Source organism: Saccopteryx leptura, chromosome 3 (assembly GCF_036850995.1).
Source record: "Saccopteryx leptura isolate mSacLep1 chromosome 3, mSacLep1_pri_phased_curated, whole genome shotgun sequence".
Lineage (NCBI taxonomy): Eukaryota > Metazoa > Chordata > Mammalia > Chiroptera > Emballonuridae > Saccopteryx > Saccopteryx leptura.
Window position 1 is genome coordinate 13,949,665 of NC_089505.1, and position 17,375 is coordinate 13,967,039.

General features: G+C 40.1%; 1 protein-coding gene across 2 annotated transcripts in view; it reads right to left on the bottom strand.

The window, feature by feature from the left end:
* Positions 1 to 13,522: 13,522 nt before the first annotated feature.
* The window catches only part of VIP (vasoactive intestinal peptide), a 45,028-nt gene continuing 41,175 nt past the window's right edge, over positions 13,523 to 17,375 (bottom strand). For both annotated transcript variants that reach the window (XM_066372970.1, XM_066372969.1), the window contains 2 exons: positions 16,406 to 16,493; positions 13,523 to 14,367 (listed from right to left, as the gene is read on the bottom strand). In XM_066372970.1, the coding sequence (XP_066229067.1) occupies positions 16,448 to 16,493 (46 nt within the window). In that variant the 3' untranslated portion in view covers positions 13,523 to 14,367; positions 16,406 to 16,447. The remainder of the gene's footprint in view (positions 14,368 to 16,405; positions 16,494 to 17,375) is intronic.

Below are 17,375 nucleotides of genomic sequence, written 5' to 3' on the forward strand. Positions count from 1 at the left end.
GGGAAGCTTCCTTTGGCGGGCTTGATTGTGGGCAGTCCTAGCCAAAGTGGGTGGGTCTGAGTTACCCACGTGACCATCCCTCTATCCACCGACCTTACAGCTACTTCATAACTGTAATTTTGCTATAGTTATGATTCAGAATATAAATACCTGATATGCATTATGTATTTTCTGATGGCTTTAGGTGACCCCGCGGGGTCGCGACCCACAGGTTGAGAACCGCTGCTTTACAAACTATAGACCAAAAAAATGGGTGAAATAGAAAGTAAAAATTCAAATTCAGTAGAAATATTTAAATGAATAATGAAAAGTTTGTATTGATAAAAATAATTTCATGCAAATTTAAAACATTTGAACAACTAATACAGGAATCTAATATTCTTCATTAAGTAAACTGAGAGATAATAAATAAAAGATGTTATATTTGTTAAAATCTGAAAACACTGTGTGTTATATAATTGCTTGTGTTTGCTTGATACAACATCTATAGAATTTATTTTTTTCTTGTGTTGAACAAAAGTTAAGAAAGTAATCAGAAGTGATAACTATATTTTTAAAGAAAGCAAAGAGAAATGATGACCAGCCAGAATATATGAAGTCATTTAGGTAGAAAATACTAAAAGTTCCAGGAGACTCAGGAATTGGTACCCTGTGCACTAGGAGGAATAGGTATTTATTCAGTATAATAGAAGGGAAAATTGCAAATACAATCATGTCATTCGTTAAGTGTTTCCCAGTTGACCTTTTAAACAGTTAAATATTTTTAGGCATTGAGGTAAATTTTCAATGAGTCTCAAATGCATAATTTAAGCGAGCAGGTGTTTGTTTCTGTAGTCATTTCAAAACCTCTCGGTGTAGAAACAAAAGAAACATGTTCAGCTCCCAAGGAACACTGTAACCACCACAGCATAATCATACAAAAACATTTGGTTTGGCTTAATTATTATATTTCCAAAGCCCAGCTCCCTTGGGTTTCTGTCCTGGTCCTCAAGGTAAGAAATTTAAGTGAAAAGAGAAAGTGCTATTGTGCTTCATATCTCTACAACATGGGGAAAAGAAGGAGCACAACTCTTAAACCCACACAGCTGAACAGCACTATCGGTAAAGAGTTTCAAGCATGGTGGCCAAGGACACAGCATGGTAGCAGAAAACACAAACACAGCATGGCCTTTGAGGAGCCACCGCGCCACCTCACCCGCAGGTGTTGTAAAGTACCAAAAGCTACAGAATTAATATTAATATTTTGGGAGGCTTGAAGAACATTTTATTAATTTGGGTTTAGGTGTGCAGAGAAATTGTGAGAATAGTCTCTGTTATGTGTGATTGGCATGACCAGGATGGCCCTTGGCATTGCATTGTAAATGCAAAGGGGAGGAAAACATGGATTCCCAGACATTCCACCACACCTGTGGGGAAAGGGGTGAATGGCTAGCCCGGTGCAGGAAGAGAAAAGCCAAAATAAACCTTTTCTTATAGCAATGAACCATTTGCGGGCATTTGTCCCCACCGAAACTACCTCTCCTATGTAAATGCGTGTGGTTAACACGTGTGACTCTAGACAGAGAGATAGCAGATAAACACTAGATAATATAGGAATGCCTTTTAATATGTAAAAGACATCTTTCTACCATTGTGTTGATTTGTAAATTTTGTTTTCTCCAAAATAATGTATGGCTTGCAAATTGAACGTGGTCCTATCATGTTAAAGGACATATGACTATAACGAATAGTGGTAAGGGGCTCCTAATTACAATTTTTGCTTCTGTACTTCCCACTTACAAAACTATAAAAACTAAGTAGAACAAAAGGCCAGCGCGCTCTCCCTCAGACCTCTGTCAGAGTTGCTGCTGCTTGGCCAAGCTAGACAATAAAGCTTTGATGTGTAATCGACGGAATTTGTTCGTGTCTTCAATGTTTCAGGTCCCTCCGGATTAGACTTAACAGCCTTCATATATGAAGGTCCTGGAAGTCAGAGCCAGTTTTGTCACTGGCAGGGTTTAGTGAGCAGTGGAGGTCAGCTTCAGTGGACAGTGGCTACATTTCTGTGGGTCCATCATGCCCAAGGCACCACTATAAAGTTAAAGGTATTTCACAGGGTTTCCATGAAAAGGTTGGAAGCAACACTCTGCAAATAATCCCTAGAGATCCAGAGAGTTTAAAAATACTGGAGACTATATCAGTTAGGGTTTTCTGTTTGGAAGCTACACATTGCAATAGGTAATGCAATAGAAATGAACTCTGTTAGAGCAATGAGGTTGGGAAGGAGGGGATACCTCACAAAATAAAAAAGAAGGCAGGAGAATTGGGCAGGAACCAGTACAGTTCTGGGGACCTATAGACTGTATTTAATGGGACATTAAATACGTTGTATTCAATGAGCAGAGAATATTCTCCCAAAGGGAAATTGGAGTGTTATTCTAATAGTAGGCATATTTTAGTGGTGGTGATGAGAAGGTCTTAGAACTACTGAAGTTTAGTTGATTCATAGTACATTACAATAAATTAGCATGTGGCTCTCATAAAAAAGTTACAAAGCTTACAGCCCACAGGGAACAAAGTGTGGGAAGCAAGGTCAGTGTTAGGGAAAGAGAAGGAAGGCATGGCAGAACAGGTTGGTAAGTGGGGAGGAAAAAATATCAGAACTAGAAACCAGATTTTTCAAGCTCCTCAATACAAATGTAATATCTTTTAGGACAGGGATTATAATTTGTTTTGTATTTTTCTTTTTTTTTAAAGATTTTATTTATTCATTTTTAGAGAGAGAGACAAGTGAGGTAGGAGCAGAAAGCATCAACTTCCATATGTGCCTTGACCAGGCAAGCCCGAAGTTTTGAACTGGCAACCTCAGCATTCTAGGTTGATTCTTAATCCACTGTGCCACCAGAGGTCAGGCCAGGGTTCATGTTCTATTCATATTTATATTTTCAAGTTTATTTACTCCCAGTTATGTTGTAGCTAGATGTTCTACAAAGGTTTGCTGAATTAATGGTGATTAAATAAGTGAATAAATAAATAAGCAAATGGGTGGAGATGTAGAGGGATGGATGGATGAGTAGATAGAAGATAGATAAATAATGTTAATTTTGGTGAAAACTAACAATCTGCCAATAGAAATGGATGAAAGTTACTAGGCCAAGTTGCCCCTATTAGAGCGGAGATCTAATAATTCAGACAGGTCCTTAGGTTAGCTACAAAGCATCTCGTGAAACATACTTAAATTTCTAAAGTGTGTTTTAGAAATTATAGGAATTTGATTTTCTTTGTTCTGTACACTCAGAGAACACAGTTGGTCAGCATCAAATAACTTGTGCTACTAAGGAGTCATGATTTCAATGACATGGCTTTGGAAAATGACCCAAAGGACACCCAACTACTTTACTTCTAAAATTATCCATAACTGGTATCTAACTATTCTGTTTTCTATTTTCCCCCAAAAGCATTTCTAGACTAATAGTTAGAATTATCTCATAAAATCATTCTAACTAGATCTGAACTTTACCAGGAAATGGGAAATAATAAATAGACCCAACTCCTTGATGAAAATCTTGGTGAAATTGTCACACCTCAGCAAAGATCATTATTATGTTTTAAAGATTCTATTTCTTAGAAAATTTCCCATTTCAGGAAATAAAAAGAGAAAGACTGTAATAATCTAGTACTATGTAATCAAAATCTTTGGAGTGAGATAATATGCTTTTGAGTAGCAAAGTTATGCTTACTAAAACTTTTCAAAAACTTACATCATTCTGGCTTCATGGCAGCTTATATTTATTTTAATATTTTTAATTTTTAAATTACAGTTGACTTACAGCATTATATTAGTTTCAGATGTATAACCCTATGATTAGATATTTATATAACTTATGATGTATTCACCCTTCTTTCTTTCCTTTTTTACGCCCTAGAATCAATCTTCAGAGATAGAATCAAAGTCTTTGGTAGGGATGAGAATTCAAAATCTTAGTCCCAGATCCGTTAAAACATGAACGGCTTCCACGTGTCAGCTCAGTGCGGGGCCTGCAGAGTTCTATTCCATTTCTCCAGATGTTGTCTGAACATCCGTCATCACTTATAAAGCTGTGTGTCTCTAACTCTCAGGGATAAATTAAGAAACCACATTAAAAAATAAGATAATGGTTAAGATCACAAGATTTGTAAATAAAATAGAAAATTAGCTCTACCATTGCCCTGCTGTGGGAGCAAGGACAGACAAGAGACAGGAAGCCCCCAGTTGGATGGTGCTAGGCTGTAGGCTCCAGACTCGAGAGCTGGGGGCTAACAAACTGTGAGGGAGAGAACCGAACAAGTTGTTTCACAGTTTAAAGTGTGATCTCAGCCTGACTTATACTGTCCACTAAAAATAGGTGAACCGCCCTGGCCGGCTCAGTGGTAGAGCGTCGGCCTGGCGTGCAGAAGTCCCGGGTTCGATTCCCAGCCAGGGCACACAGGAGAGGCGCCCATCTGCTTCTCCACCCCTTCCCACCTCCTTCCTCTCTGTCTCTCTCTTCCCCTACCGCAGCCGAGGCTCCATTGGAGCAAAGATGGCTCGGGCACTGGGGATGGCTCCTTGGCCTCTGCCCCAGGCGCTAGAGTGGCTCTGGTCGCAACAGAGCAACGCCCCGAAGGGGCAGAGCATCGCCCCCTGGTGGGTGTGCCGGGTGGATCCCGGTCGGGTGCATGCGGGAGTCTGACTGTCTCTCCCGGTTTCTAGCTTCAGAAAAATACAAAAAAAAAACAAAAAAAAAACAACAAAAAATAAAAATAGGTGAACCAACCCAGGGGCATTTTATTTTCTTACCTTCTTTGGCTGGTACCATATCTTAATTGTACGTGTAGGTCTTCCTACCTGTCAGTCATCTAAAATCACCTAGCTTCCTGACAACACTAAGTTGTTATGTTGGCAAAATTATCATTGTTTACAAGCCCAAGGGATATATTGAAAATTTTAGTGAGTGCTTTCCTGATCATGAATATGATTAACCAATTTCATGAACATCAAGGGTATAATTACTCATGCTCCGCAATATTTCTGTTCCCTTTCAGCATCGTTATGTTTTCCTATGTACTAATTTTACGACCCATACATTGATCAAGGACCAAAGATATTCAAATATACTTATATTTAATTTCATTCAAAATACTTATATTCATTCTCAAATATATAAAGATGCAAGTGAAGAGTATGTGAAAATAATCACCAGAACAAAAATTTTAAGTAAAAATTTTTAAATAAAATTGCCTTCAATGTTACATGGTAATTTTACACTATAAAAATGTATACATGAGTTTAAAAATATGAACTTCTTATATCTAAATATTATTGCTATTAATTTACTAATTTGCTAATTATTTTTAAATACTATAAAGACTATTGATTTAGGTACTATGCCCTGTGCATTTACAAAAATACAATCTATCCGCCTCAAACAGGGAAAAAGTAACGTAATGTATACGTGACTGAAAGAATAGACTAACCCGCATAAGGATCCAAAGGGGAAAAGTTAAAGAGCATCTGAACTTATGTTATCCTTATTAGTTTTCCCATTTTGAAGGTATTACAAACAGAGCTTCTAGGAAATCACGCAGAAGGCCGTAGGACTGACTTACCTAATTCAGAATACAGTGAGAGACTCCGTGAGCCGTGTTCCCACAGACCAGCCCGAAACTGCGCCTGCGCCATCTCACCTCTACTCTGCTGTGGAGACCCAGCCATTCAGTGCTGCTTGTGGACTACATTCCTTCTGGTCAGCAGGTATGGGAAATAGTGTAATAGTTCTGTGTCCTTGAGAAGCCTCACAGAGCGATAGGAACAGACAGGAAGACTTTGCAGTGTCTGTGAGAACCAGTTATTGTCGCAATGTTCCCAAATCCTTATAATTGTCTCAGTTTCCCTTCTTATTGGATCACACGTTTTGTTGTTTTTTTCCTTAAGACTGTCATATATCTGAGAAGATCAACTAAAAACAGTTTTTACAGTAGCAATACCAACAGAAGTGCAACCCTAACCTAACAAGAAAACAAAGTTAACTAATTCCTGCTTTATTTTATTGGAATAGGGAATTTGGAATGTGGAAGGGCTTAGGTACAGGACGATACTGATGAGGAACAGTGGGATTGTGCTATACTAAAGCATGTCTGTCTAATTTATTTTAATGTTGGCTCTAGTAATAATACAAAGAACGAAAATAAGTTCATTAAGATAAATAGAGCAGGATGAACTCATGTTGAATAATCCAAAATTCCCAGTTTTCTGCGCTCTGAATCCTGGTTAGAATTTGAGATTGGAGTCCTTTGTATCTGAACTGAATTAAACATTTCACACACAAACCACTGTCACTGATGGTTTTCTTTTCCACCAAATCCTAGTCTCTAATTTCCTTGCCGACATTTCTGGCATAATAAGTGAGAAACAGCTAAAAAGGATATGGCAAATCTAGGCATGAAATAGTGATCCATTAGTATAAGCCCATGCAGCTGTGCTTTGGAAGAAACCAAGTGCTGAGAGTCAATATTCGCTGTGTTTTAGTTACACTGGAACCAGGGTAAGCTATTTCTGTCTGAGTTGATCTACGGGTGGGAATAAAAAGCAACTGATATTTGTAGTTTGGAAGCAGAGCAGGAGCGAATTGTTGACGGAGGCCGAGGCAGGCTCCAGAGAAAGGTCACTGACAGGAGAGAGTGCAGACCAGCCCCGAGTCTGGTAGGTCCTGTGCTGCAGCGTGGCCCTGGGGAATAGCCCTGGGCAAGGGTCCTGATGTGAGCAAGCTCCTGCTCTACTACCCTCGCTCTTTGATTCCTGGAAGAATCACTCTTGCTTCTGTGCCTGACCATGGCTGGGAATGTGCAGTGCAGGTATTTAAGCATTCATTTCAATATCCAGAAGCTAAAGCTATTCTTGTGCAACCCAGGCAGCAAGATGGATGTCCTTCCTCACAATGCCTTGATTCAGAGGGGGAAGAAGACCACTGGTTTTTCTGTGTTTTTTTTTTAATTGTTGTTTTGTAGTACCTCAAAATCTTAAGTGGGCAAGAAAAAAAAGTGGGCACTAAAATTGTGACTCACATACTCAAATGACGTGCTGGCACTCGGGTTGCTCTGGTGTGAATTTCACTATGGTTCGGTAATAGTGCCTGGCTTCAGTTCCATTCTTTTTTTTTTTTTTTTTTTTTTCATTTTTCTGAAGCTGGAAACAGGGAGAGACAGTCAGACAGACTCCCGCATGCGCCCGACAGGGATGCGCCCGACAGGGATCCACCCGGCACGCCCACCAGGGGCGGTGCTCTGCCCCCCAGGGGGCGATGCTCTGCCCATCCTGGGCGTCGCCATATTGCGACCAGAGCCACTCTAGCGCCTGAGGCAGAGGCCACAGAGCCATCCCCAGCGCCCGGGCCATCTTTGCTCCAATGGAGCCTCGGCTGCGGGAGGGGAAGAGAGAGACAGAGAGGAAAGCGTGGCGGAGGGGTGGAGAAGCAAATGGGCGCTTCTCCTATGTGCCCTGGCCGGGAATCGAACCCGGGTCCTCCGCACGCTAGGCCGACGCTCTACCGCTGAGCCAACCGGCCAGGGCCAGTTCCATTCTAATACTTCACATTCTACTACTTCATTTTCATAGTCATAGACTGATGCTTCATTGTCAAACCCAATACTGAGTTCCTGGCTGCCAGTGAGAATATGTAGTGACATCAGAAGAAAGGAGAGGTCCCTAAAGCATTTATCTTGTCATTCCAATGCCATTCCATCACATAGACTAGCTCTCCCAGCACTGAGGAAGCTGAAGAACACTAGGATTGTTATTTGCTGGTCACCCATCTGCTTAGAGTCATGTTTTCCTGCTCATAGCAGGGATGTAAGGAAGAGTCAGCATTTATCAATTTTGCTTTTCATGAACACAGTGACTAATGACCCTGATTTTCTTCAGCTAACCTGTAGAAGGCTTTGGTCACCTAGACATTATGCATTGAGACACAGTCTCTCTTTTAACCCCCATTATTAGTACCCTACTGAAATCCATGGAACACAGAACAAGTATACTATTTCTCCTTCACTATTTATTCAAATACATTTTTAGTTATCGGTATATAGACATTACTTCCCCACCAAAAGTGTGAAGCGGGGAAAAAACTCAAGTTTGCCTTTTCACCCACAATGCATTGAATTAATGTGATCTATATAATATTATTTTAATACAAATTAGTCATATTGTTTTACAGTTTTCAAACATTTTTTCGGTTGTAAACAATTCAGCAGTTATGTCCCACAATTTGATAAATAACATTCAATTTAGGAATAAAGTACTACTTAGATTTCATTTTAAAAAATCATTGTAGTCCTGGCTGGATAGCTCAGGTGGTTACAGCATCATCCCGAAGCACAGAGGTTGCCAGTTTGATCCTCAGTCAGGGCACATACAGGAGCATATCAATGTTCCTCTCTCTCTCTCTCTAAAATCAATACAATAAACATTTAAAAAGATCATTATATAAATTCTTCTTAATGTTCTACAATAACATTGCTATAATGGCCCCTACATGACACCCAACTTTGCTGTCACCTGTCATTCACCATTTTGCTTTTACTTCGCAGGGATATTTTCAGGCTGACACCCCTCTAATGTGCTACTTAGCTAGAGCTAAGAACTTCAGATGAAAATTTTCTCTTCTCTATTCCTTTGGTCTTATCTTTCCTACCTGAATGCAATTTTAGACTTTCTCTTTTATAGTAAATTATTTTTTGGGTAAGTGAGAGAGAGCAAAGTCAATAAGGCCATGGCTACAGTTTCTTTACCTATATAAATAGTAAGGTGAGGAGAAAAAGTCTTGGAGTAAAAACTGAGAATAATGGCATAGTTCTTTCCTTAGTTATAAGTTATAACTTTACATACAATAGTATTTATAGCTTTAAGTAAGAGTCTAGGTATCTTAACCAAAATAAATAAATAAATATACTCAACAGCATCACCTATATATCTAAGGCCTCATGGGAAGAAAATCTAAGAAACAAAAAGAAATATTGGGAAAGTTACATGAATTTGCTGCCATTGGAACAAGTGAGACTAACATGTGGATAAGACCAGAAACAGAACCAGAGGCCCGAGTGCTGAAGCCACAGCTCTACAGAGAACAGAGGAGCCAAAGAGCAAAAAGCAGAATTACGAAACCGGGGCGAGTTTCCAAGGACGAGAAAGAGAAAGAGCACAATTGTGTGGGGAAAAATGAGAGAAGGTAAAGCATGAAAGGAGCTCCCTCTTACAGGAGACTCACAATTACGTGAGGCAAAAGAGAAGGACCGAGTGACTGGTTTCTCCCAATGGTGGAGAAGAGGCAGCTGTGGGCGGAGGACTGTGACCAGGCGGATGCTCTGATGAGTGTTTCCCTCTCTCCCCTTTCAGACAATTGCGGCTGCTATCCATTAACCAGAGAGTTTGGAGCCCCAAACAAACATAGGCAAATAAATCATGGGCGTGTATTTTTCTAAGATGTAGACCTACTAAAATGTTCATCTCCAAGGGTTCTCAGTTATTCAGAGATACTATTCACGGGTTCTAGTTTCTGTCTTTGAGATCACTTGTAAAATGGAGTCTGTATCGGAAACCCAGTGGCTGTGTGTTAGTTTAATATTAAGATACTATATGGCTATATATCTATCTATATATCTATCTATATATCTATCTATATATATATCTATATCTATATATATATATATTGCAAAGTAAAACAAAAATAAAGGTATTTTGCAAATAACTTTTATTGCAGGTACATTAAAATAAATTTATAAGGGGTGTTGTGTTGGTGATTGTGCATTAGATATTAATTTTAAAATCTTAGACATATTAAAAATAAAAGTTACTCTTTTTCTGAGTCAGTCAGAAGTGCCACAGCTACAGAAAGCCCTCCATTCAGTGACCAAAACCCTGGGATAAATGTTGTATAATACATTAAACCAAGACCTTTTTAATTCAAGTCATTTGTGCAGCAAGAGGCAATTTTTTTAAGGATTGTTATTTTATAGAAATTATGGCTAAAGAAGATATTTGTATTGTTTCAGGCACAGTATACTGATCTAGTAAACGGTAGGCATTTTCATAGGAAAAATCAAAACCCCCAGAAATTTCTGCTCTACATAACTCTCAGGAAAGCATTAGGTTGCAATTGCAAAGAGCATTCAGGGAGCAAAGAGAGAACAAATTGAAGAGAGGGAACAATGGGAGGTGAGGTTTTCACAAAAGAAGAAATTCACATTGTCTGCTGAGAATGAGACCAGCAATCACAAAGGCTGTCTTTCTGACCCTTGGCAAATCCTGTCCAATTTTGGACAGCTGGGATACAGAAGGGAAAAGAGAGGTTTCAACATATGGTCTTTGGTGCCAATTCAACGCCCAAAGGAATCCACAATTTGGGGTGCAGTGAAGAAGAAAAGCTTATTCAGTGGAAACAGCTCAAATGTTACAGCAGGGCTGTGGAAACAGCACGGCCCTGGGACCAGGCCCCTCTCAGGGCTGGTCAGCTCTGCTTTGCACTGCTCCTGCAAGACATCCTCAGTGTGTCACCTTCGATGTGTCAGGTTTAGACTGGGAGGTGCAATCTTTGGTGGAAGGGGAAGATAGGCTTCCTCAGCTACAGGGAGCTGGCTTATATTGCCAGAAGTCCCTGCTCTGGTCCCTGATGAGTTCTTCCCCATGCAAATGAAGACTCCAAATGCTCACAGTTTGATTGGTCCCAAAGGCACTGTCCTGATTAGTTAGAATAGAGCCATTCTGATTGGTCAGTGAAGATACTGATGGGGATGTCGCTGTACTGCTCCAATTGGACGGGGAAATGGGACTCCAGGAACTCCTGTATAAGGGCTAGCTCAGAGGGCAGGTGCACAGTGCAGGCGGGCAGTTCAGTGCAGGCTCTGCCTGAAGTCGTTTGTGGGAGAGGCCCCAGTGTAGAAAAGACTGCTAGGCTTTTTTTTTTTTTTTTTTTTTTTCATTTTTCTGAAGCTGGAAACAGGGAGAGACAGTCAGACAGACTCCCGCATGCGCCCGACCGGGATCCACCCAGCACGCCCACCATGGGGCGACGCTCTGCCCACCAGGGGGCGATGCTCTGCCCCTCCGGGGTGTCGCCATGTTGCGACCAGAGCCACTCCAGCGCCTGAGGCAGAGGCCACAGAGCCATCCCCAGCGCCCGGGCCATCTTTGCTCCAATGGAGCCTTAGCTGCGGGAGGGGAAGAGAGAGACAGAGAGGAAAGCGCGGCGGAGGGGTGGAGAAGCAAATGGGCATTTCTCCTGTGTGCCCTGGCCGGGAATCGAACCCTTTTTTTTTTTTTTTTTTTTTTTTGCTTTTAATCTGAACTCAGTTAAACCACCAGGAGCCCTTCTTGGTAGGTATTTTGTTTCGAAGTGCCCACAGGGCCAAAGGCCACGTTCACCGACAAGGTAAGGAAAAGCATAAGGCAGCTCTGAGGAAGGGTCGGTTGAAAAGCGTAAGACCTATTGGCAGTGGCTGAGTCTCAGGGCTAGATTTCTGAAAGCCAAAAGATAAGAAAAATTGCACTACTGAGGAAACCCACGCAGATGGGACCTCTGGTGTTCTGTGTGGCCTGATTCTTCCTAACCTCTCTGACTCCCTGTATTATCTTATATCTTAATAGTTCTCTGAACTTCAGCCAAATTGGCCTCCTCCCTCTGCTCCCCAAAATATGAAAGATGCCCCGACCTAAGGACTTTCACATCTGGAACTTCTTTTCTGTCGAAAATGAGCTTTACATACAACTCATAGCTGATTTTTTTTTTCTGGACTTTATTCAAATTCACCTTCTTGTGTGGTCTTTTCCAGGAACCTCATCTGAAATGTAAACATTTTTTTAGGACATTTAGTATCCTCTTTCTCTGCATGAATTTTTCTCCTCAGCAGCTATCATGTTCTGACACAATATGTACTTGCCTTAACTGTTTTTGTTTAACATCTATTTCCCTCAATAGAATGTAAGCTCCTTGGGGGTAAGAACTTGTGTTCGTTTTGTTCAGTGTTATATCATCAGAACCTAGAACAATACTGGCCATATAAGAGGTTCCCTATAAGTACAAGTTTAAGAAACCAATAAGTAAACCTTATTTTCCACAGCATCAGCTTATAAACTTGTTAATAATACCTTCTTCCTTGAAAGTCTTTCTTTACTGGTTTTCCAAAACTACACACTTTCCTATTTTCCTCCTATTTCTTTTTTTGGGGGTGGGGGTTAAATTTTATTTATTTATTTTTTACAGAGACAGAGAGTGAGTCAGAGAGAGGGATAGACAGGGACAGACAGACAGGAATGGAGAGAGAGATGAGAAGCATCAATCATTAGTTTTTCATTTCATATTGCAACACCTTAGTTGTTCATTAATTGCTTTCTCATATGTGCCTTGACCGTGGGCCTTCAGCAGACCAAGTAACCCCTTGCTGGAGCCAGGGACCTTGGGTTCAAGCTGGTGGGCTTTTTGCTCAAACCAGATGAGCCCGCGCTCAAGCTGGCAACCTCCGGGTCTTGAACCTGGGTCCTCTGCATCCCATCTGACGCTCTATCCACTGCGCCACTGCCTGGTCAAGCCTCCTATTTCTTCTTTTACTCCTTTTTACCCCATTTGTCCCTTAACATCCCAGATGTTGGAGTATCTCAGTGTTGTGGGTTTAAATGTGCTTTCCCAATTCATATGCTGTAGTCCTAACCTTCAGTACCTCAAGATATGACCTCATATAGAGATAGGGTCTTACAGAGGTAATGAAGTTTAAATGAGGTTTTTAGCATGGATCTTAATCCAATATGACTGGTGTCTTTCTAGAAAGGATATGTTTGGAAACACACACTGACTCACACACATGCATGACCAGAGACAACCCTGTGTGAGAGTTAAGACAGACATTGATGCAATTTCACTACAAGCCAAAGATTGCCAGGAAACTACCAGAAATGAGAGAGATCAGACTGTCTTTCACCGTCCTCAGGGGGAGCCAATCCTATAGACACCCTTACCTCCGACTTCTGCCCCCAGAACTGTGACACAAGAAAATTTCTGTTGCTTAAGTCCCTGAGTCTGTGGTACATTGTTAGAGCCACCTGAGAAAATGAACTCGCCCAGGAATCAGGTGTTGAGATTCTTTTTCATCCCTTGGTGATGTCATGACCTATGCCTTTAAATCTCTTTTATATACTGAGGTCTACGCACTGTTTACCTCCAGCCCAACATCTCCTCAGAACCCCTCCTGTACATCTTCAGCTCTATTTAATGTCTGCTTTATAATGTCCAAAGCTAAACTCGTCTTGCTCTGGAGCCTCCCTCCTCCCATCTTTTTCATCTCAGTTAATAACAACACCCTCTTACAAATTGCTCAGGTGATTTATTTTGAAAGCGTTCTGGACTTTTCTCTTTAATACCTTACACAAAATCAAATGTAACTCTACCTCTAACATCACAAAAAGGATTGTCTAGAGCCTGGCACTTTAGAGCTGAAACAAGCTACTATTGCGCCATTTGAAGACCCGAAACAGTAGAAGTTGTTTGCAATGGAAATCAAACATCTTTATTTTCTATGTTTAATTTCTACAATCATTTTGGAAAAATAGTGCTGTCTCCAACTGTACTTTCACTGATAGAAGCTGGTAGGACTAAAGCATTCCTTGAATGTTTATAGAAAATAATTAAAAATGAAAAACAAACGTTTCTCTTAGTTTACAATCTACACATAATTAACACAAGCATAAAGACACGGCCCAATGTCAGAAGTAGAGGCCATTCTCCTTCATTGAAACAGTAGATCAGAAGAGAGCTTTTGGCATTTAGGGGTCCAAATTTGTGAGAGTAGTAATCCCATTCAAAATAAAGGTTGTCTATAAATATGAAAGTGCATTACATTTAAGAAAATATTTTTTGAAGAATGACTTTATCTTGGTTGGTATTCTCTTAGACATTTTAGGTTTATTTAACACAGCATTCTATCTGCTTAACATTCAAATTTGGACACACTGCTTATCTGTTCCACTCATCTGAATAGTTATATAAGCTCTATAAATAAACACATTAATTTTGCTCTATTACTACCCTTCCAAAAAGCCTCATATCATTGGAATTAGCCTAGTATTTTTTATCATTAAATAGATCTTTGATATAAAGGATACACAGCATATGATATTACAGGATTTACACAAAATTAAAGACAAATTTAAGAACTCTCAAATAATGTCTGCAATATAAACAACACAATTATTACATTAGCTTAAAACAAATCACAACATTCACAACATAACATTTTATTTGGTTTTGATATTGAAGATGTTTTATTGATTACTTCTGTAGAACTCAAAATATAATTACTTCACCTAGTCATTTTTCTTCAAGAATTCTGGAAAAGAAGAAATTGTTATGTAAGCATAGATGTATTTTTAATTACAGAATCTTAATTTCATTCCCTTATCGACTCATTGAAAAAAAATCTATTTCTTGTTGCCGCTGGTCAGCAGCCTGTGACAGGAGATCACGCTGTGGGAACCAAGAGAGCATCTCCCAGAGGGCCGATTGTCAGGACAGGAGCGGGGCTGGGAAGGGGCTCTCTGATCAGTCATTTATAATTACCCACTTGACATTTTCACAAATGGCTGACCCACAGCAGTTTTTATGAATAGCAACTTATTCAAAACAACACATTTTTAAAAATATGTAAGATAAAGTCTATGAATTACCTTACACTTTACAAAAGAGAATGATCAATCCTTTTTTATGTTTCAGTTTCTGTTGTGCTATATAATATAATGGAGTCGTGTTCTTATAAACATTTTTTCAAGAAGTTACATGGGATTACCTTTTTTTTCTGAGCAAAAGGACTTGTTTTCCTGAAATACCCTTTCATGACAATGAATGGGCACGTGCAGTACCCTTGACACGTATGTCCCCTAGAAGTGAAGGACAGTCAGGGGCCACAAGCAACCAACTGGACAGTGAGTGGACGGCCTGTCCGCTCTTGAGGACTCATGGAAACCAAGAACTGAAGTGAGACAGTGAATTACACTTATTCTGAGCTTGGGTCTGGTTTAATCTCTGTGACCTATTCAGGGTTGTATCTAGACTATCTTCATGCTTTATAAATAAAGTTTTGTAGTGACACAGCTACTCCCATTCATTTTATATATGATCAGTGGCTGATTTTCTGCTACAAGAGCTAATTTGAGTATTTTTAACAGAAACCATAGAGAGAGACCACAAAACCAAAAATACTTACTCTCTATCCTTTAAAGAAAACTTTGCTAACCTCAAATGGTGATGATTAAAAATTTCTTTAAGCACTTGCTACACATTATAACTACAGTTTTATGAGCTAATATAGCATTAATGTACTCAGGAAAAAAATATGTCCTTTATTTATACATAAAGACAGTAATGGTAATAAATTTGTTACTTAACAAAGGAAAAACCTATTTGTGTTTTCTTTACTCAAAAACTATTTTATAGTGAATACTATTGGACTTATAGTATCTACACTTACATTATAGGTAAAAGAAGCTAGATTTGACAGTTGCTGCTTGAAGCTTGATAGGTTTCAAGGAATACATTTAGATGCAGAATGCCTTGGTATTTCCACAATAACAAGCTGTGCTGTAATTTGGTAGCATTCCTTTGTACTTAAATAAGATGGGAGCAGTCACTCATGGGACAAAACCTTATATTAATAGAAGCAAACTGGCTTGATTCTCAAAAAGAAAACCAGTTAAAACAAAAAAAGAAAGAAACATAGATATGGAGAACAAACTGACAGCTGTCAGAGGGGAGAGGGTTCGGACTGGGTGAAAATGGTTGGGATTAAACAAGGAAAAAGAATCATAAGCACAGACAACAGTATGAGATTAGCAGAGGGAAAGGGGGGAGGGGCAGGTAGGAGATGGTAAAGGTAGGTAAAGGCAGGCAGGTGATGGAAGGAGACTTGACTTGGGTGGTGAGCGCACAGTACAATAGACAGGTGATATGTTATAGAATTGTACCCCTGAAACCTACATAATTTTATTAACCAATGTCACCCAATAAATTACATTAAAGGAAAAGAAACACATTAAAAGTAGGGGGAAAAAAAAAGAAAGCCAGTTTTTCTATTAGCATGAGTCAGTGTCCTCTGTTTTATATCCTGACAGGGGTATAGAAATATGTCTGAGTAAATTAGGGGATACAGAACTGTTACTCATTGTGAATTTTCTGTTTTATGCAGTCAGAACCCTGCATGAATCCTGTTAAGCTGTTCACTGGGTTGCAGTTCACTTCAGGTAGGACTGTCATTCTTAGATAAGGTCTCTTTGTGAGAAGTCTAAGATTTTTTTTTACGAAGTGACTCCTATTTCCTTAAATAATTAGATGGTTGCTATCAGAGTATGATTAGAATGCACAGGTGTACCCACCACTGGGGAGTTGTCATCGGCTTCCCTCAAAGACCTTTGTCATCATTTTTCTAGCTCTTCGAGAAAGTCAGGAGATTCTCCCTCAATGCTGTAGGCACAAAAAGAAAATTGAGCGTGTTTAGGCTCTTAGATGAGAAAACATCTAAAGAAATACGTGGTATTGCGTGACCCGGGCTATTCTCTGTACTCTGTAACATGCTCTGGAAGCTAAATAATTCCCTTTTAGGTTAGCTCTTACCTATGAATGATTTAATTCTAAAGTGTCTAACATTATTCTTACCCAATTATAATCTGGTGGGTAAAGAGAGCCATCCTGTCTGACCTCACCCAACTATGGTCATCTTTACTACTCATCATCTACACAAAAATAATTGGAATAAAAAGAGAGAGCAGGGCCCTGGCCGGTTGGCTCAGTGATAGAGCGTCGGCCTGGCATGCAGAAGTCCCGGGTTCGATTCCCGGCCAGGGCACACAGGAGAGGCGCCCATCTGCTTCTCCACTCCTCCGCCTCTCCTTCCTCTCTGTCTCTCTCTTCCCCTCCCGCAGCCGAGGCTCCATTGGAGCAAAGATGGCCCGGGCGCTGGGGATGGCTCCTTGGCCTCTGCCCCAGGCGCTAGAGTGGCTCTGGTCGCGACAGGGCGACGCCCCGGAGGGGCAGTGCATCACCCCCTGGTGGGCATGCCGGGTGAATCCTGGTTGGGTGCATGCGGGAGTCTATCTGACTGTCTCTCCACATTTCCAGCTTCAGAAAAATACAAAAAAAAAAAAAAAAAGAGAGAGAGAGAGAGCATCCTACTTCCTTTTAATTGTTCTCCAATATCTACACACCTCAGAGAGACACAGGTTTTACAGAATCTGAAAGAAAGAAACAAACTCAAAAAAAATAAAAACAAACTCATAGCTTACTTTAGTAAAATAGGAGAATTAAAATGCACATACAGGGAATTCCATGTGATACCAAATTGCTACT